The sequence below is a fragment of the Urocitellus parryii genome, chromosome 6 (assembly GCF_045843805.1).
Source record: "Urocitellus parryii isolate mUroPar1 chromosome 6, mUroPar1.hap1, whole genome shotgun sequence".
Lineage (NCBI taxonomy): Eukaryota > Metazoa > Chordata > Mammalia > Rodentia > Sciuridae > Urocitellus > Urocitellus parryii.
In genome coordinates, this window is record NC_135536.1 from 115,736,656 (window position 1) to 115,758,383 (window position 21,728).

General features: G+C 42.6%; 2 protein-coding genes across 9 annotated transcripts in view; both read right to left on the minus strand.

Annotated features, from left to right (window-relative positions):
* Pkm (pyruvate kinase M1/2) overlaps positions 1-9,157 on the minus strand; it is a 28,682-nt gene extending 19,525 nt beyond the window's left edge. The window contains exons 1-2 of one of the 3 annotated variants that reach the window (XM_077799876.1): positions 9,058-9,157; positions 473-595 (exon numbers count right to left, since the gene is read on the minus strand). In XM_077799876.1, the coding sequence (XP_077656002.1) occupies positions 473-558 (86 nt within the window). In that variant the 5' untranslated portion in view covers positions 559-595; positions 9,058-9,157. Of the gene's footprint in view, positions 1-472; positions 596-9,057 lie in introns of those variants that run through there. The other 2 variants (XM_077799875.1, XM_077799874.1) reach the window with 2 other exon arrangements.
* Positions 9,158-15,859: 6,702 nt separating this feature from the next.
* Positions 15,860-21,728, minus strand: part of Parp6 (poly(ADP-ribose) polymerase family member 6) — a 31,451-nt gene continuing 25,582 nt past the window's right edge. For 4 of the 6 annotated variants that reach the window (XM_077799716.1, XM_077799719.1, XM_077799718.1 and 1 more), the window contains 3 exons: positions 16,811-16,874; positions 16,557-16,641; positions 15,860-16,234 (listed from right to left, as the gene is read on the minus strand). In XM_077799716.1, the coding sequence (XP_077655842.1) occupies positions 16,132-16,234; positions 16,557-16,641; positions 16,811-16,874 (252 nt within the window). In that variant the 3' untranslated portion in view covers positions 15,860-16,131. Of the gene's footprint in view, positions 16,235-16,556; positions 16,642-16,810; positions 16,875-17,583; positions 17,664-21,728 lie in introns of those variants that run through there. The other 2 variants (XM_077799720.1, XR_013343717.1) reach the window with 2 other exon arrangements.

Genomic DNA, 21,728 nt, shown 5'->3' on the forward strand with positions numbered 1-21,728 from the left:
AGTCCTCTTCTCCAGGACTAATTGGTTTTGTATCTCCTGGCTTCTAGTACTTGGAGGCAGTTCAGTGTGATGACCTTCTGTCTAATTTAAGGCCTTTCTGAAAGTTATACCTCCTCTCCAGCTTCCCCAAGTCTGAGGAACTCCTAAATTACTAACAGGGCCCCTTGATCTACACTCATGGTTGAGGCATGGCTCATAAGCCTTCAGGGCTCCCAGCTGGGCTTAGGAAAATCTGGCTGTTAAGGGAACATCATTGAGTTGGCACATCAGGCCACCAGAACACAAAGGCCTTGCTGTAGCCTCCACAGAATGTCATTCAGTCCAAAGACTGTACTGTGAAGAACACAAGATCTGGATGAGTGTGACAGAGTCACTCATTCCATTCTCCTGAAAACCCATCAACTGGCTCTCCTCTAGACCTTTGGTCTTCCTTCAAAGACTAGCTTGGGGCCACTTCATTATCAAGTCATACCTTTGGTTCCCTGGGCTTGGGTTTTCGGTGATATATCCCTCTTTATTTGGCTCAGCACCTTGGCCGCTCCTTGGCCCCACTTGCATACATCGCTCAGAGCTGAATAAGGTTTGCCCTGGAGAACTGTACAAGGATTAAGGTAAAAGCCGAGTGTAACTAAAGCTCTTAGGGGTAAAGGGAAAGTTACCTTAATAATCAGGTGTCTGAGCAGAAGCTATTCCTAAAGGTTCAGCTATGATACAGAGAAAATTACAGAAGCATTCTAATTGTTAATAGAAAATTCACAAGTTAAAAGTGAGGTCTTACTGGTTCCCATTGGGATGCTATACTCCCAACACCCCAAAACCACCTCACCCTGAAGTCTCTTTAACCTGTGATTTACTAACACCCCACTACTCTATGGAAGAACCTAGTCCCCCACCGTGGGAAAGGGATACCAAGTTAAACATTCATGAAAGGTCTAAAGGACATATACCAAATTTTTTTTTAACAGTATGTTGTCTGGGACATATACCAAATTTTTTTTTAACAGTATGTTGTCTGGGTGGCAGAACTACAGCAAATTTTTTTCTTTTCCTTATTATAAAAATATTTAATGTTAGAAATTTTATTAAAGAATTATACGTATACTTTTTATTTAAGTAATATATTTACAAGCACCTATAAAATTGTTGGAATTAAAAGAAATATGAAGTTCCAGGTATTAACTGTTGCTCTCTCCTTCAGAAAATATTCTGCTTAAATGTGGCAGAGGCCTTGGGCCCTAAACCACAGAAGCATTGTAGGCCACTTTCAATGACTTAGGAAGGTCAACCCTGATCCACTGAGAACCTTGAGGCCAAAAAAAAAAGTAATACAGTCCAAAGGACAATTCCATGCCAAAAGTCTGTTAGTTCCATGCCCAAATCCAACAAATTTCTTTTCCTGTTTAGTCTACTCTCAAGCACAGTACCTTTGTGACAAGGATGTTCTGGTATAGCAGGGCTGTCTCCAGGACCAGGATAATGCCATTAGCACTATATATTGGCGTCAAACAGACCCTATTTCATCATCTCAAATTTAAATCTGAAGTCTATAAGCTCTACTTTTTTGCTATTAAGTACAGAAATGAAAATATGTTTGGAATTTTAGTAGATTTACACACCAGCAGTCAAAAAGAGCTTGCTTGGAGCCCTCCTGACTCTCCAAAAAAGATCCTCTGCTTCCAACACAAACTGCCTATCCCTCCCACTTCTCACCTAGAGTTGTTGGTAAAACATCCTCTAGGATCTCCCCTGGCCCCAGAAAGCAGCCCTGGTTTCTTAGGGTGTACCTCTGGGAAATGTTCCTCTTCTGCCTGCCGGCTGCCTGGACAGTGTCTGCCAGGACATGCGGCCCCACCCATGCCAGTCTGACTCACTACTGCATCCTCCTCCTCAGGAGGCACAGACATGCAAAGCCAACCTCCAGTTGAGAATGGAAGCCTGATGTGTTCCCTGATAGCAGCAAACACCATGCCCAGGTACTGGCAAAGGCTTACTCTTGAGCCTGAGCCCCTGCAGTAGGATCTTCCTCAGAGCCATTTCTCCTCTGTGAGAAATGAGACACCATTTGAGGGCTTAGTCTGGGCTAACAGGTGGTAGCAGGCACAGCACAGCTTAACTCCAGGTGCCCAATTCTACCCTTTCCCATCTCATCTTAGTTGTCTCTTATATTAGTTTCCTTTGTGCCAGAGACAATTCTTTGACCATTCCTCAAAAACCAGAGGGTAGAACCATATAAAAAAATAGCAAATGCTCTGCTTCTTGCAGGCAGCACTATTGTCAGGTCATGCTGGAAAAGATTCATGCTTCACTCCATCAACTCTACATTTCACAATGATTCAAATCATTCTGCCCTAATAAACTAACTTGGCCTATTAGTCTTCATCTGTTTAAGCCAATTTTCAATCAGCAGGGCTCTCTGTACCAATTATGCTTCAATACCAACCTCATCATACAGACCAACCCAATAATGATGGCACTTCAAGCCCACTTTCTTCCTCAAATATTGCTGGGAGGTCCAAGAGTTCCTTGCTCTGACATCCAAAAGCTCCTCATGTTTTCCATGCCAGCATGAAGGGCTTTTAATTCTCAACTCTTCAGAACTCCAGCATCCAACAGAAAGGTTTGTACCATAATATGCTGGTATTCAGGTCAGCCTGCTTTCTCAAGATGGAAAAGGGAAGAAGAGTCTCCAAGACTGACTATGGAAACAACCTGGGTGATGAGCTAGCCACAGGACTCTGGTAAGGTCTGTTCCATCCTAAAACACAGCAATGTGTTTGTGTACAGACAATAAAATCTCCTTTAGCGAAGAGATCTCAGTCTGAAGTCTACACTCTACCTCAAGCAGGGCCTGTAACAGAAGGCAACATCTGAGTGTTATCAGCTAAACAAAAAATGAACCCATTTGTAGGGTCAAGAAAAATTCTCCTGCTGGGGATGAGGGGAGGCAGATGACAATGTTCTTTTATTCTTCGGGGTTAGAACAAGTGACATAAACCTATCAGCAGGAGCCTAAGGAACTATTTCAAACTACAGTGTGGAATAGGGCAAAAAAACCCACAAAAACTGATGTTAAATGAAAGACCACTACCACTCAGTTTTCGTTTTCGGACAGGAAGTCCAGAGTCAGAACACTTGATGCCCTCAAATGCCAAGGATTCCCTGGTTCTATCCTAGATGGCCAGAGCAGAGCATTGAAGGTGGAAATTTTGGGAGAAGCTTTTGCTGTGTTGGCACATGGTGCATTCTTAATAAGCTTAAGCAATGGGATAGTGCTTCTAGGCATGATTCCCAAACTCTGGAAGCTGCCAGGAACCTGGGACCCTGGTTTAGAGACCTCTAAAGCCAGGGTTATGGCCTGAATAAAGTGAGGTTCAGCTTTTAAAGGAGATTCCTTACACCACAGTTGGGGTAGGGGACAGGACTTGAGAAAAAGCAGTGACAGCTATCCAAGAGTACTGACCTAGTTAGCACCAGTGTCTCCCCTAAAGCAGCTTTTACAGGTTTACTTGTATTATTTTGGATTTTTTTTAATTAGGGAGGGAAAATACAAAACAAAACAATAACAACAAAAAAAATCCCTAACATGTTTTTCTACCACCCAGAACTGACCATTAACAATGAGTTCTATTTTCCTCAGACTTTCTAAAAATAACAATTTTATACAGTTCATTTTTCTTCCCGCTCCAGTTTCCTCTAAGCCTTCCTATTTAACATCCCTAGTCCTTATTGTTAATTTTGGCACCCAAATCACTAACATGAATTCTGTATATTCCTAGTTCATTTAAGTTCATGCAGTTTATCTATATACTGGCCATTTTTAATATCCTAAGTGAGTACTGTGCATATCACTGAATAACTTCTTTCTCACTCGGTACATTTAAGATCCATCCAGTTGGTATAAGGATCCAGCTAGTTCATGTGAACTACCATACCAGCCCATTGCACAAAGAGATCATTTATGTATTCCCTTACTGGTAGCTAACCACCTGCCCTGGGCATTAAACCAATTTCCCCTATTAATATTATAACAACAAAGTATGTCTCCTATAACAACTCATAGTATGGTGAGCTTCTATATGTCCCAGAAATGGAATTCTTGGTTATGGAGAATGTTTATTTCTATTTTACTAAACCTAATAATTGCATGTATCTTCTTCTTCTTTTTTTTTTTTTTTTGGTTGCTGTTGTAGTGGACAATACCTTTATTTTTTATTTTTGTTTATTTACTTTTATGTGGTGCTAAGGATTGAACCCAGAGCTTTGCATGAGCTAGGCCAGCGCTTCGCCACTGAGCCACAACCCCAGTCTTTGTATCAACTTTCAACCAACCAGTTCTGCGAGTTCCTGCCTTCCCACATGTTTGCTAATACTTGGTACTGTCAGACTTGAAAAATGTTTGCCCAGCTGATAAGTGATATTTGTTAGTCTGTTCTCTAATGTTAATTACCAAAGGGTAGGATAGCAGGATTTAAGTCTCTACTTCCCTACTTCTTAATCAAAACTCCTGGGCTCCTCTCCAAAATGGATATGACAGACTCTGCATTTTATGTGTCATGACTGACACTGCTGAGGCAAATTTTCTTGCACTAATTTCCAGAGTTTAAACATTGTTTAAAGTTTAAGAAATATGAACTGTAGATCAATTAAAGATGTTTGGAAGGGATGGGATTCCCTTCAGAGAATTTTTTTGCCAGCAGAGTTCCCCTAAGCTGGTCCATACTCTGAAATGCTATAATCAGCAACCTCAGTGCCCTAGTATATAGAGCTGGTGGTACCAGAGCCCCAGCCTGTATTCCAAACACTGCTTGCTGGCACCAGGAAAGAGAGGCTTAGAGCTTCCCAGGAGTTTTGCCTATGGACCAAATGAGGGGGATTCTCAGAGGCCACCAGAGGTACTGCAGCCCAGCTCTCCCTCCTACGTGCAGAGCCGCACAAACCACTGCAGGGGCGTGGTCTCATGGCACTGCTTTGCAGCCCTACCAGGGCCCCTATCTCTGAGTAGCCACACCAGGAGGCAGGAAGAGTCAGCAGAGGCTGCACACCACCACCAGCCCAAGCTCACCTTCTCCCCAACAGCTTCTTTAAGAGACCCAAGTAAGGCTGAGGTTGTGGCTCAGTGTTAGAGGGCTTGCCTAGCAAATATGAAGCACTAGGTTCAAGCCTCAGCACCAAATATAAATAAATATATAAATAAAAACTTAAAAAAAAAAGAGAGACCCAAATAATTAGACTACTCAATTATTCAGTCTAAGCCTGGCTATAGTGTAAAATGTGAGTTCCAGAAACTAATATGGTATTAAGAATGGTCTTGGGCTGAGGATGTGGCTCAGGGGAAGAGCCATCACCTAGCACACGAGAGGCCCTGGGTTAGATCCTCAGCACCACATAAATAAATAACAGTATTGTGTCCAACTGAAAATAAAAAAAGAATGGTTTTAATACATTCTATCAGCTCTATTTTTATCTGTTCCACAATTAATTAAAAATGACAACTCAATGTTCTCTAAGTTTTTAATCAAATAAAACTCATAAACATCTCACAGAAACCCTCAGCAAGGTTACAATAAAACTCTGCTCACAGGGCGACTCATTCTTGTGGCACACCAGTTAACTAGGATTTGACTAAGCATTTGGAGTGATTCAGAAATTGAGGTAATTGTCAAATGAGTCATTTTTAGTCTTGGCCATCCTGACTTTGCTACATAAAAGCTGAAGCAAACTAAAACCTAAGTAATGTGAGTTTACAACTTACAAATGCTGCAAGATGTTTTTTTCCTACCTTCCTGCTCAAAAGCCATTTCCGCATTTCTTTTGCTGCCTCAATGTTAAGAAATACACAGCTTTAAGAAATAAAATGGGTTTTCCTGTGACCCCACCTTAATGTCACAATAATTGAAGAAAGACAAGCAGCTTCTGTAAGCTACTGTTTGGAGTCAACTATCAAATGTGCAAAGTCACTGGGGATGCAGTCCTTAATTCTGTTTGTAAAACTATAAATTCAACACTAAAACTATTTCTAATGTAAGGCTTCTAATTAAAGCAGCTGTACTAGACAGGAGATGAATACCCATATATTTCAGCTACGTACAATAACTCAGAAATGAGTTCATAGAAGTTATTTGTTATTCATGTCCCATGGGAGGCTGCCTTGCCCAACATAGAAGACTCAGACTGCATTACCTGGGCACAGCTCCCTTCACCTAATCTCTTAGGGCAGTACAGAAAGCCTGGTGACACCTGGACCAACCATTCTGCATTTAGTGAGACATTTTTAACTGGGAAAATGTATGCTGTTTCATTATTTGACTCACTGAAAGGGGAGGGGGGCATTTTTTAAGCCTGCAAAAACCACAGTGCAGTTTCCCCACTTACCCAAGGAAGAGAATTCTCTCAAAAGCAGACAATTTGAAAGGTTGAGTCATCTTGCCCACACAGCATCCCCCACAGATCTGGTGATGAGTTACATTACCCTTCCCCACAGAACAGCCCCTACTGCATTACCAAGAGTACCCTCTGGCCACCAGAGGGCAAATTATTTGCTAACAATGCTGCCCCAGGGGTCTTGACCTAGGACCTCCTCTGTACCCAAAGAAGTGGCCACACCCTCAGTACTGCCAAAAGGGGGTGACTTTCCCCTGCCTCCCATCCTAACATCACCCTAAAAGCTAGCTGAGCAAGTCCTAAAACCCCCTTGGAGCAATCAGGGACCTGAATGAAAGAGTTTAGTTTTGGTATGGTGCAAGTTTGTTTCTACCCTTAAAGTCCACACCATAGGCTGACCCCCCACCCCTGCCTTTATCTAGAGGTATCCTTTCTCAGGAGACCAAAGAACTTCTGTTCCAAGAGAGGTGCAAAGTAACTGTAATTTGTAAACACTGTACCAAGATCTCTCATGAGAATTGTTTCCAGGAGCTATTTAGTATTTAGAGATCTAACTCCCAAAGATTAACTGTATGAGGCTGGGGTTGTAGCTCAGTGGTAGAGAACTTGCCTACCACATGTGAGGCAGTGGGTTCCATCCTCAGTACAACATAAAAATAAAGATTTGATGTCCATCTACCAAAAAAAAAAAAAAAAAAGCATGTGTGTGGGGATAGCAAGGAGAAAATGAGAAGCTCAGACCCTCAAGACAACTGTGAATTAACTAATTGTGCAGTGAACAATAATACATGAATGTCATTTCTTCTGGACACCTCATTAGAGATTAGACACTTAATTCCACATACTTGGAGGGATGTGCCCAAAAACCAGCCTTTTCACCATTCATGAGGAAAATGTTACTCCCAGTTTTCCCACAGCAAACAGGCCCAGGGGATGAATTCTTCCATCAGTCATCTTAGTAGTTACACCTGATTCCAATTGCCCATTTTCAACTCCAGAATGCCTTCGTCCACCAGGCCTGGGTCTTTGATATCAGGCTCACTTTAGAATAAAGAACAAGATGGATGCCCTAGGTTTAAGCAGCCAAAGGACCTGTCTCTTTAAAATAGCTTTCAGTCTTGAAGGTGCTTTCCTGCTTCTTCAAACCTTGTGTGCCAACTTTGGAGTGGTTACGACCTTCTCTCTCTCCTAGGAAACTCGTATCTTTCCTTTCTTTCTTTTTTTTTTTGGGGGGGGGGGCAGCCATTGAAATCACTGAGCCACATCCCCATCCCCGTTTTGTATTTTTATTTAGAGACAGGGTCTCGCTGAGGCTGGCTATGAATGTGATCCTCCTGCCTCTCAAGTAGCTGGCATTACAGGCGTGCACACCCGGCTGGAAATTCGTATCTTTTTTATAGCACTGATCAATGATAAATTGTTTCCCTAATTAGATCTTTATGGGTTATGACCCTTCTAGCAATCCTAGTCTTCAACCCGCTTCCTGCAACAATCCTTGACCCATACCTCTTTGGAGTGAATACAGACTGCCTACCTTCCCTGTAACATTCCCTCTCCCTACGCTGAGGCCTTTGCTTTCTACCATCCGGGCGCATTTGGTAAAAACTGTGAACCATAGCTGAAGGAAGTGGATGCTGCCTCTGAGAAACTTGGGCGGGTCCAGAGGGAGCCGCTACGTGCAGCCCCGCAGCCACAGGATGGAGTGCGTGAGTCTTCGCGGCCACCCTGCAGGGCCGAGGCTGAGATAGAGGGCCTCACAGGCCGCCGGAGAAATCCCCCCCGCTGCACAAAAAAAGGGTCGCGCCACAAGAGCAGCCCCGGTTCCTTCCTCCTGTAGCGGAGCAGACCCAGATTACATAACCCGCTAGCGACGCCCAGCGCAGTTGCTGCATCCCCTCGGGTTACCACGGCATCCTCACCGGCCTCTGCCCATCCGCAGACCATTGCACGTAGGGCGCTGGCCCACTGCCCGCCCAGTACTGGGACCTGGGACTCCAGCAACGATGGAGAAGGGGGACAGAATTGCAATGGAAGGCCAAGGGGAAGCAAGAGGACGTGACTAGAATGGAGGGGGCGGGGACGTGACCGAAACGGAGGAGGAGGGGCGGGGACCCAGGCCGCGTGAAAGAGTCAGAGGGATGCCGAGGAGCGGACGTGACTAGAATGGAGGGGGGAGGGGCAGCCATGAGGAGGGGACCCGCGCGGGAAGCGCGGACCAGCCTGAATGGAGAACGGACAGGGAAGAACCCAAGGAATGGTTTCAAGGGGACGTTACAAGCAAACCAACAGAATGCGGGGGACACGGAGGCTGAAGATGAGGGAAACGAAAGAACTAGGATTAAGAGAGACGAACTTAGCCAAGCGGAAGGGAAAGAGTCAAGGATGGAACCAATGAAGAATAATAGGCGAGGATGGAGCCAGACTGAGAAAGAAAAGATGGAACCTGCATGAGGGGGTGGGGGAAGACTGGAGGACCCGTCTGACTTTGGGAGCGGGGTCTTTGAGAAGCAGGCCTCGTGCACGAGTAGCCTTTCTCTCCCAACCCCGACCGGATCCAAGATCCCCGGAATGCTGCGCCGTTCCTAGTCTGAGTGACCTGGAGGGCCCATATTCCGCGCTGGCCGGGCGGATGGACCCTGAGTGGGGACCGCCGGCCCAGCCTCTCGGCCCGCTCACCTCCGGCGTGCTCCGGCTCCGGGTGCGCTGTAAAGCAGAAAGGGCTCAGAAGTCTCTGGACGCGCAGCTTCTGTGCGGGAATCCACTGCCTTCGCCTCAAGGTTATGCAGGCTGCGTTGCCGCAATCCCTCCGCAGCCCCACCCCTCACCCAATCCCGGCTCCCGACTGCCTGTGTCCCGCCCCCCTGCGTCCTTGCCGGCCGCGGGCACCTTCAGAAGGAAATACGACGAAGGCTAAACGGGCAGGTTCTCCATTTGGGGAGGACTACATTCAGTAGCGGAAGGATACGTGATACAAAAGTCGAGTTGACATGCGACTGTGGCCAATAGGGAAGTGGTGAGACTGCAGGACCCGCCCTCGGGTCCCCGGATACCTCCCACCCAGACCCCCAGGCGCCTGGGCCACCTGTTGCTGCGGACTTGGGCGACTGGACAGGGTTCTTCTCTTGGCGCTTGCCCAGGCCGCCCTAGCTGTCCAGGCCTGCCCGGGCGGTGCCCAGGTTTATAGATCCCCAGGCAGCGTTAGTCCGGCCCCGCCCTAGGATTTCCCACCCCTTCGGGTGCCCGCACCAGCACACTCTCAATTGACTGAACGGGCAAGTTAGGTAGTCAGAGTCGTGGATGATTTGAGAGGAGCTCAGGCTCTAACCCCGAGTAGGGAGACCTAAGAAAAGGGGATCGCAACTAGATTAGGAGCGCAACTCTGGAAAAAGGAAAGACAGGTTGGGACCTTATGAATATTTTAGTAGGGCCTGGAACCCTACAGAACAAGGGTGAAGGAGTAGAAAGCTAATCAAAAGTGTTGATATTAGTGCAAAACTGACCATCAGGAAATATCAAGTCAGGGCATTAGAGCCAATAATCTCCACAGGAGTCAGCACTTGTGCGTTTAAATCAATATTGTTGAAGCTTTCCTTACATTTTCTACAAGGCAATTTGGAATTTCGCAGTCGTGGTCTCAACAACTAGTGATGAGAGCAATTACAGATGAAACAGCTTTCATTCTTATTCAGCCAAGTTTTGACAGTAGATACAATGTTGTCTAATTGACAATGTGGAGTTTGTTCTCTTAGGTTCTTTTTTCCTTTTTCCTGGAAAATCATCCCAATGGGTGTGACCTGCTCAGGCAGACACACTTGACTGCACTGAATCACAGGCCTTCATTGCACTTCCTGGTAGATAAACTGGGAGGAGAAAGTGTCAGCCTACAAGTAAATTTGTAACTAAATAAAGCCTTGAATTTTTTTCCTGTAAACATTTTCTGGTCCCCTTACTTGTAGGTAGGTGATGAGAAGACATAAAGTTGCAAGGGAATAAAGACCTGCTCCTGAGGAGATTCAGATCCTTCCCAGTCCAAAGAGGGCTTTATTTCCACGATTGAGGCGTACATGCATTAATCTGATTTCAAGCTATTGCCCTTCAGTTGCAGATTTTGATATGATAGTTATAAAAATGCTTTCCATAAGAATCTGGCAGAGACTAATCCAGCATATCCTTGCTCACATTAAATGTATAGTGAAAGTGTCACATGAGCTTTAAGGTAATTGTCTTCATTTTTGATGAGAAGCAGCACAGCATATCTTAGTTCTAGTCCTATGACCATATCCTATAACTTATTTAGGAATCTAGTTCCTTAAAAGCAAGTTGAGGGCTGAGGTTGTGTGGGTCTGTAGTAGAGTGTTTGCCTAGCACATGTGAGGCACTGGGTTTGATTCTTAGCACCACATAAAAATAAATAAAATAAAGGTCCATTGATTAAAAAAAAAGTTGAAGACAATTCTTGCTTCATAGAGTGGTATCTAATAAGATGGTATAATGTCAATGAGTTCAATTCAATGCCTTTCTCTGGGAATTGACTAGTCTTGAACAAATGTCCTGGTCACCAGTGCTAAAACAATGGTTCTGAATTCAAGCTTGTCCTTCTCTCAGCCAGCCCTCTGAATACTCACAAGTAACAATCCTAGAGCTACAGGGAACCAAGTTGCAGAAAGACATAGGCCCTTCAGCCCAGAGCAGACCCTTTCCACTGTGTTCACTGATCTGGCCAGAATGGGAGGAGGAACTGTTAGGTTCACTGGACTAGAGGTGTGGATTCCTGTTTTGTTTGTATTGCTGACCACAGAATCTGGAATTTATTTTTTTTTATTTTTAATTTTTTTTTTTTGTAATTGTAGATGGACAGAATGCCTTTGTTTATTTTTATGGGGTGCTGAGGATTGAACCCAGGGCCTCATGCATGCTAGGCAAGCGCTCTACCACTGAGCGACAGCCCCAGCCCCAAGAATCTGGAATTTAATGGTTTGACTCTCTAATGGGAGTCCTTGTTGAGTAATACTGAACCCAATCCAAAGCCCAAAGACAAGCTTTGGCCCTGGTGAAGAGGGTAAGATTACAGGTTTTCTCATTGATTATGTGACATCTTGGTCTCTGCCTAATATAGCAGAGTTATTTCTCCCAGAACAACAGATAACCAGGATAGCCCATAAGCCTTTATTGTCAGGTTTAAAGCAGAAATATGTATTACTTTGGGATAACAGGCATGCACTACTGCACCTGGGAAGTTTTTTTGTTTGTTTTTAATATAATTGTTTATCTAGGTTTTCTGAGGATCCTGTAAAAATGCATAAGCACTTGGAAGCAGGGAGAAGCCTGAGGAGTCCTTTTTCAGTCAAATGGAGTACTGCCTCAGCCAAGGAGACTGTCAGCCTAATAACTTCCAACCATCTTTCTGTAGCCCAGAACTGCTAGGACTTATTGGAAAGTGAAAGCACTTGTAGGGTAGTCTAAACTTACCTACCAAGTTGCTCCCTTGGATCACATCCTGCGTTCTCCTTAATCCTTACAAGTATAGACAAAATATACGTCGAAGTGTAAACAGACCCTACCCCCCAAAAGCAATCTGCCTGGATATACTTTGTCACTTTTCACCCTAGGAGAAGGTAAAGCCTGAAAGATCCTGACACTAATAAGACTGGGGAAATCGGGGGAGGCTGGGGTTGTGACTCAGCGGTAGAACAAGAGCCTAGCACGTGTGAGGCTCTGGGTTCGATCCTCAGCACCACATAAAAATAAAGGTATTATGTCCAACTATAACTAAAAAAGACAAAAAAGAAAAAAGATTAGGAAGGGGACATGGACAATTGAGATTTGGAAAACAAGAAAAGGCATCAGGTTCCTCCCCACCATAAGAGTCCTCCTGCTGCAGTTCTTTTTTTCCTTGGACACACTCTCCATTCTTGTCTATGGCCTGTGTACACTGGCTGCCAGCTGGCTGCCAGCTACCTGACCTACTTGTCCCAAGGACAGCTAGGATTAAGTAGACTTTGAGTCCTCTCTTACATAAAGTATTTTTCATAGGCAATGACTTTAATTTAACAGGCGGCATCTCTGGCTCCATCTTGGGGTGAGGTGGGGTGGTCTGAAACTCAATTTGTGGAAAGTCTTGTGCTCCAGGGAGGATAATGACCCTTTATATGAACTGAAGTCTACCTTATTCCTGGGGACAGAAGACTCTAGAGGCATTGTATGATACATGAAGCTTCTTTTCCAAAATTGAATTTTTGTACCCAAAATTGGTACCAGAAGATGAAACATCCCCAAACCTCCATCCAGAATCCTCCTGTGAGAAGCTGGAAAGTAAACCAGACATGACTCAGCACCAGATTCTTCTCCCTCTCCCCAGCCAGAATGAAAGAAGCAAGCAGGCTCCTCCCCAGTGGATGGCCACATCCTCACCACAAACTAAGTCATGGTCACACCCAGCCTGAATGGAAAATTACCAGGAGAGGAAGGACAAGAAGGTTAAACTCAGTTTTTAAATTCTCAGTCCAGAATCACAGCCATCTATTCTCCAACTGGAACTAATTGAGGAAAACAGTTCTCTTCCTGCCTCTATCCCTAACCAAGTATGTCCAGGTCTAAAAGAAGTGATGCTGTTTGAACCCAGATCTATTTGAAAGGTAGAAGGCTGATGATGCCTTGTTGCTCACACCTGGCTTTAACAGACATCCAGTTTCCTCACCTCCAAGGTAGACAGGACCAGGTTGGGGAAAGGGAAAACCCTACTCAATATTCCCTCCAGGCTGCGGGAAGGTTCCTCTCCAGAACATTTCCCTGCCATTAAGGCATTCTTGTGTTTTTGATGTTTTAATTGGACTTATTTTACCTCATGTTTTGAATTTTATCATATACAATTATCTGTGGTTTACAAACTTCTCAGATCCACAAAGTCCTGCTTTTCTGTGAAGCACTATGAAATGGTCTATTTAACTGTTATAATTTTATTGGCATAGAAAGATTATGATTATGAATATGCTATTTTTAAGGAGATACCATGAGGCTAGCTCAGTTATTTGTTTTTCTGGTATACTCTAGTTCATTCCTTCTTATCCCATCACTTCCTACTACTTGCCATATCACATGCTGAAATGCTTACAATTGAGAAAAATCTATTAACAAATTCTGAAATTGAACAAAAATGTAGTTATACCATGTCAGTAGCCACATACCTACTACATCCAGTTCCAGGAACACCACTGAGGACTTTTTGAGAATCTCCAGGGAAGTAAAAGAGTAGTTAAAGAGCTCAGGTTCTAGAATTGGGGATATTGGTTAAAAACTCAGTTTATGCCCAGCAAGGTGGCATACACCTGTAATCCCAGCAGCTCAGGAGGCTGAGGCAGGAGGATTGTGAGTTCAAAGCCAGCCTCAACAGCAACTCAATGAGACCCTATCTCTAAATAAAATACAAAATAGGGCTGGGGATGAGGCTCAGTGGTCAAGTGCCCCTAAGTTCAATCCCTGGTACTAAAACAAACAAAAAAACCATCACCATCAACAACAAAAAAGCCCAATTTACTCTAGCCCATTAAGATCTCTATAGAAGGGCTAGAATTGTGGCTCCGTGGTAGAACGCTTACCTAATTTGTGTGAGGCACTGGGTTCGATCCTCAGCACCACATAAAAATAAACAAATAAAGGTTAAAAAAAAAGAATGCTTTAAAAGTATTTTAAAAAATAAGCTCTCTAAAGAAAACCTGTCTTCCAATTTTCTAATCAGGATTAAGTGAAAAAAGTATCTGTAAAAGCTTGAAAGCCACAGAATATTAGTTTAGGAGTCAGGCTGTTGTCACTAGTTGTAGAATACAGTAAATTACTCGTCCTCTGTGCTTCTGTTTGCTCATCTACAAAATATCAATAATACCACCTAACAGCAACATAGGCTTGTTATGAGAATTGAACCAATGTATGTGGGAGCTTTCACCAATGCCAAACACACAGTAATATAAAATGTTAAACAAATTATTGAAATGCTTAGCATAATACCCAACACTTAACCTAGTAAGAAATAAGAAGTGTTAGCTATCTGAATTACTGCACAGATGGGTTGCAAAGGTTCTCCCAAGAGACAGAAATTTCAGTTAGTGTGGGCTCACTTATAGGTAATTTATTTGGTGAAAGAGGTATTTCTCCTAAACCGAGAGCCTTAGGAAACTTACAATGTCAGAACATAGTAGATGTTTGTTTGTTTGTTTATTCTCTTGAGATGGGGTTATGTATATGTCTCACTGGCTTGCCCAGGCTGGCCTACAACCAGGCTCAAGTGATCCTTCTGCCTCAGTTTCCCCCTAGTACTTGGGACTAGAGAAGAGCATTACCACACCTGACTAGAATGTAGTAGTCTTGATCAAGAAGGAGTAAAGAGCCAGGAGCAATGGGGTATAGCTGTAATACCAGTGGCTCAGGAGGATGAGGCAGGAGGATCCCAAGTTCAAAGCCAGTCTCAGCAACTCAGTGAGGTCCTAAGCAACTTAGTGAGACCTTGCCTCAAAATAAAAAACAAAAAGGGCTGGGGATGTGGCTCAGTGGTTAAGCATCCCAGTACAAAAAAAAAAAAAAAATTCCCCAAAGAGCATAGGGTATCTAAGTAAGAAAGTATTTCTAAAGTACAGCAGAGGTAATGAAAAAACAATACATAGTCTAGAATAGGCATTATAAATCAAAAACTATAACAGAATTTAAAAATCTACCTTTGTAAAGTCAGGCTTTTAAAATGTGTTTTGCATTTTCTGTGCTTATATGCCCATTTTTATTCATTAATATTTCATAAAATATTCAGAAACATCCATTATGTCTCAGCAATGCTTAGAACTTTAAGAAGTACAGCTTGAAAGGCCAGCAGCCTTTCTTAAACAAAATCCCAATTTTCCAGGATTACCAAGGTGGTGAAGGAAGGCAGCTGTTTCAAGATAACTGTTTCAGTGAGTTCCATCTTCTCCCTACAGAGATTCCCATTGCAAATCTTCTTCTGACTATCACCCCCACATACACACACCTTTTTTGTTTTCCAGTACTGGGGGATTGAATCCAGGGCCCACACCTGCTACAATCCAAGTCCTTTTTTAAATTTTATTTTGGGATACAGTCTTGCTGACTTACTGAAATTTATCCTCCTTCCTCAGTCTCCTAAGAAGCTAGATTACCGTTTTGTGTCACTGTATATAGCTCTTCCCAAACTGCACTGAGTTACTCTGGCCTCAAAGGCCCTTTTAAATCTTGATTAACAATCACTAATGGTATTCTTTATTCTCAGTTTCATCTGCATGACTGATAGATTTTTCTACCTTTATCCATTGATACAAATGCTAACAGATCTGTAGAATACAACATTAAAAGGACTCAGCTTTGACTTCATACAACACAAATAGTCCTGACTATGGGAATAGTCCACTCTTCCCACTCACCCCCTCTGGAACCTTGGGGTAGGTTCTGGGCCAAGGCTATTCAGACCACAGTGATCATATCCAGTCCACAGCACCTTCCATTTTATTGTTTTATTTACAAACAGAGTGAAGTCAATTGGGCAAATCAGGGATTGGAATCAGTCTGGGCCATCCAAATGTGGAATGGTTCCTGGGTCAGTCTCCACCATGATGGTTGTCTCTTCTATCCTTTTCCTGTCCCTTGACAATGGCCTCTTGATTCCTCAGGGCAGCCTCACCTGCTGCTCCTGAGCCCTTTAATGAGGGCAGATGGATCCTGGGGGAACAGGGTGGTACGAGGGCTGGGGCCCCCTTAGTTTGTGTAAACCTGAGTTCCGATCACACGCATGATTTCCTTCTGTATCTTGGGGTCCTGAGTATTAATGTTGGCATCGCCCACCTGACCATCCTCATATCTGCCAAAGACAGGGCGAATGTGAGCATAAGGGAGAATAATACCTGGATAATGCCAAGTAGTAGAACTGTATTTCAGAGGGTGGACACCCCATCCCAAAGTTAAAACCCTTGCTACTTTTAAAGATGAAAGGGATTCAGCTTATCTGGTTTCCTCTAAACAGATCCCAGTGATCTATACTCATCCCCATCCTCCATGGTCAAAGTCCCAGTGCCAGCTCTACTCATGCAGCAGGAGACAAGTCTCAGATAATGGAAAAGGACTTTTCCCAGTACCACCACCCTCACTCTTCAAGTATTATCCAGGGTCCCTATTAGACTTACACAAAGAAGAACCTTGTGCAGACATGGTCGGACACAGGGCACACCCAAATGTTCCCATGCTTCTGGAGGTCCTTAGATGTAATCACTGGGAAGAAGGAGGCCAGAAATTATAGATATGATGCTTAAGGCACAGAGTCCAGGTAGGGGAGGGAAGACATGATGCTTCAACATCACCCTTGGCTGGATCACATATCATATGAATCAGAAATAAAGGTTGGGGAACCAATTAAATTAGGACTGGACAAACTACCTACCTTCACAAAGTGCTATACAATTTAGATTCCGACTCTGCAGGAACCTTGACTGAATGGATCGAGTCTGAAAAAGAAGGAGGCAAAGGTGAACAAAACCAAATATACTGTTAGGGCTTTCCCCAAACAGGCTCATTAGCTGGTGATAATGGGGATAGGGATTAGGGATCTCCTGAGCTTCCAACCACCCTCCAAAAGTTTGCTTTCCCATAATCAGTCTGGATAGGCCCAAGGCTTCCATCTTTACTTTTTTTTTTTTTTTTTAAGCCAGGGGCACTCGGGGCTGTGGCTGTGGCTCAGCGGTAGAACACTCAAGGCACTGGGTTTGCTCCTCAGCACCACATAAAAATAAATAAAATAAAGGTATTGTGTCCAACTACAATTAAAAAAAAAAAAAAGAAGAAAAAGAGGAGGAATTCTTAAAACAAAACAAAACAAAAAAAACCACTGAGCTCTATCTTGTTAAGTTGCTTAGGGCCTCACAGTAAGTTGGGGAGGCATTCATCCTACCTCAGCTTCCCAAGTCGCTAAAATTACATGCATGAGCCACTGTGTCCAACTTATCTTTACATTTTCATCTAAACTCAGTCTCTGCTTTCACACTTAGGAAAGAAACCACATGTTACTCAGGAAGTGTGTCCACCTGAAGGCATACCTGATTCTTTTAAATGAGCTTCAAATCACCCCAGATCCACTCTTTCCCCACCCATCTTTGTAACCTAAACTAGCCCCAGAGAAGAATCCTACCTCCTTACAGCAGAGCCAACTAATAATACCTGGGGGATGGTATTCATCCTGTTATATCTCTGGACCAGCTCATCCTTGGAGGGCATCCTGTGCTGTCCTTTTCCCATTCCTGTCACAGAACAGCAAGCTCTGTTCAATCATCAATTCCTTAATCAAATATTTACTGAAATACCTACTATGTATCAGGTACTGAACTAGACACTTGGCAATACAGAACCAAATAAAACAAGATATTTGCTCACACAGAATTTAGTCTGGTGGGAATTACAGGCAACAAACAAGTAATTACAACACAGTATGGTAAGAGTTGTGATGAAGAGATTATAGAGCACTGTGTGATCCAGAGAAGGGGAACTGCCTAACCCAGGGGTTTGAAGAAATTGTCCTTATGACAGGCTGAGAACTACAGGACTGAGAAGAGTTAGTTAAAGGGGTCAAGTATTCTGGGCAGAAGTAATAGACATGGAAAATCTGCAGGAAAAATAAAGTCATGTGCCTTAGTTTGTACAGAATGGCAGAGGAATTGCAACGAATGATGTGGGAAAGGTAAGCTACCCTTGTAGGTCATATTAAGGCAACTGGAATTTATCCTCAGAACCCCAGGGAACTATGAAGGGTTTTATTCATAATGGAATAACACTGGAAATGAGCCAGGAATTAGGGGACTAGAAGAATCAGCTATCAATACCTCAGTATCAAATGACAAGCTGAATGAAATGAATGGAGAGGAAGTTACCAGAGCAATTCAGATATGCTCTAGTCTCAAAGTTACATAAAAAATTCTGTTCAGTCATTCAGGAAAAAAAGGAGAAAGCAAAGCACTTACATGATAAATTTCCACAGGTGATCATAATGGCAACTAAACTGAAGAATCCTACCTTTTTTTCTCAAGTCTTGAGAAAGAAGGGCCAATTCCTTCTAGTTTACACATTATCTAAAATCATAAATCCTCCATCATCCTTACGCCACAATAAAGAATCAATGTTTATAACTTTATCGACTATACCAGAATTTTTAGATAAACATGAAACAATGCCTGTGTCCCTACTCCCAAATCTTTTTGGCCTTAGGACAGGCCCTCAGTTTCTGTACTTAGCTTTATCACAGGCCCAGGTAGGGATAAGAGTATGTGTGTGTATTCATGTGTTTGACAAAGAGGGAGACTGATGAAGATGAAAATTATGCCATAGTTACAAGTCATAGCAGAACTCATATTTCACCATCCTATTAGTACTAGCTCCACTCTGCTTCAATTCTTGGTTTTGTGATAGCCACGGTGTAGAAGTGGGAAGGATGACCATCGGACTGACATACTTCACTGATCAGGATGTCAACTCATCATGCATTCACACTAAAGTTTCATGAAAGATTCATGGCCTGAACAAAACTCAGAACAATGAAAACTTCTCAGCTTGAACTGCCAATTCCTTCCTTCTAGAGTATATTTACTATCCCTCAATTTCTACATCTCCGTTATTCTTAACAAGGTTCAGCTCTGCATCCAAATATGACTACCTCAGCCTGGCTTTTTCAGCAACACGGTTCCAAGACAAAATCCCATTCAAGTTCTAGTCCAGAGGAAGAAGACAGGAGGATAAGAAAGAACAATCTGATTTCTACAGTGGATCTTAGAGATGGGGCTTATAACATAACTCAAATCTTGTCTCATCCCAATCCTGTGTACTGTCCTATACTTAATGACCCAATGATCTTTCTGTCCATGTCTAACAGCAGCCCCTGAGAATATAGTTTTTATAATAATCTCTGGATACTTGGTGTTCAGATAATGCACTTATCAGAAGTCCCCAAACAAGACTTAAACAGATGGAGTTTACCAACTCCTTTCAAATTGTCCCTCATTTCAACCTGCACACTGTGGCCAAATCATCTAAGGCTCCATTGATCAAATGGTTGCTCCCTCTTCAAGGGGTACCCAATGTCACCAGGCTAAAGGTACCCTAAGGAAGAAAAAACCAAAAAACCTGAGAATGGAGAAGAAGGAAACATAAGATAGTTGGTCAAATGCCAGAATAACTATGGTAAGGCAAGACATTTGCACACATCTCATTCAAAGTTATATAACATTCAAACACCTACAGGGATCTCAGAGACCCAGTGTTTCAAGCAAAGCCCACCTTATCAGTCCAATAGAGTGATAACATGTTCTAGATGTCAAGAGATTTGGATTCCAGTCCTAATTCTGCTACTCATAGCCATATGACCTTGAGAAACTCATCTAACTTTTCTGCATATCTGCATTCTTATCTGTAAAGTAATAAGGAATTGGACTAGATGACCTATACTCCAGTAATAAAATCATACAATAGTGTGGATCTGTAATCACCACTTTCTGAGAGGAAAGAAGGACAGAGATATTGGATGTTTATATATAATTAGTAAAGTGTTAAGGAAAGACAAGAAGTCCATAGAGATTCCTGGCTCCATCTGATAACCAGAAGTATTCAGGCACTTAGTGGTAAACAAAGGCCTCTAGGAGAAGAGAGAAGGAAAGAAAGGAAATAGAAAACAGAAAAAAATAATATTTTTTCCTCTTTTTGAGGCACTGGGGATCAAACCCAAAGGTGCTCAACTACTAAGCTACATCCCCAGCCCTTTTTATTTTTTTGAGACATTTTGAGATGGGGTCTTGCTAAGTTGTCCAGGCTGGCCTCAAACTTGCAGTCCTCCTGCCTCAGCCTCCTAGTAGTTGAGATTCCAGGTATGTGCCATCACACTTGGCCAGGAAGGAAAACTTTGGGCACTAAGCCAAAAGAATCTCATTTCTAATCTCATCAGAAAGTAATGAGAGCTTAATCAGAGAGCTCCTCAGGATGAGACAAAGGTAAAAACTGAGGAATTCAGACAAGTTTAGACCTCAGTTACACACAATAAGATTCATGCACACATTCAATAAATATGTATCAGCAGTTACCCTTGTGGATTACTCACAACCTTTGTTTCATGAAACACTGTTTATAACAGGATAATAAATACGTAGAGACCTGATCCAATAACTAAGTCCAAGAACTAGAACTCTAAGTGACTTATATCGAAGGGTAACCACACTCCTGAGATTTGGGTTATTATTATTTTGCTGGGGATCAAAATCAGGTTTTCATACATGCTAGGAAACCACTCTTCTACTGACTTACATCCAGGGTTATTATTCCTTTGCTTTCATTTTCCTTCTTCTTCCCTTTTTTATTTAGTTTTATCTCATATACATATATCCCTAGACAGTGTTTAATATTGTCTGCTTTTGGACAATATAAAAAAGGCATCATGCAGTATATAGTCTTTTGGAAATTTCATTTCTTTACTCAACATATTACTAAGATTTTTCCATGCTGTTACATTCTAATGCTGTCATTTATTTTCATTGCTGAATAACAATTGTAATATTACACTAGAATGTATTTATCCATTATTCTGATGAGCGCTGGGGCAGTTTCCAAGGTTTGCTGTTATAAACAATATTGTTTTATACATTCCTGTATACATCTTTGGGTGTGCATATGCTGGAATGAAAATGCTGGGTCAACAGTGATAAAACTCTTCAGCTTAATGAAATAACACAAAAAATGCTTTCTAAAATGGTCACACCAATTTATATCCCCATAGACTATTAAAGGAGATTCTGCTGATCCACAATTGTCAGCACAATAAAAAATAGTATCAGATTTCTTAATACTTGCCAATCCACATGGGTACTAAATAGGTCATTTTGGTCTTAACTTCTCATAAACTGCAGGTGATCAGTTTTTCATATTTTGGAATATGAAATACTTCTTCAGTAAAATGCCTGTTTATGTCATTTGCCTATTTTTTCAATAGGCTGTCTTTTGCTTCTGATTTATAAGAATTTTTACAAAACACTTTTTTTTTTTGGTAGCATTGGACTGACCCAGGGCTTCACACATGCTAGGAAATGCCCTAACACTGAGTTTACATCCTCAATCTGTAAATTGCATTTTTATTACTAATCTTATGTGGTAACGTGTATTTTTTTTTTTTTTTGGTACCAGGGATTAAAGTCAGGGGCACTCAACCACTGAGTCACATCCCCAGCCCTATTTTGTATTTTATTAGAGACAGGGTCTCACTGAGTTGCTAAGCATCTTGCCATTGCTGAGACTGTCTTTGAACTTGTGATCCTCCTATCTCAGCCTTCCAA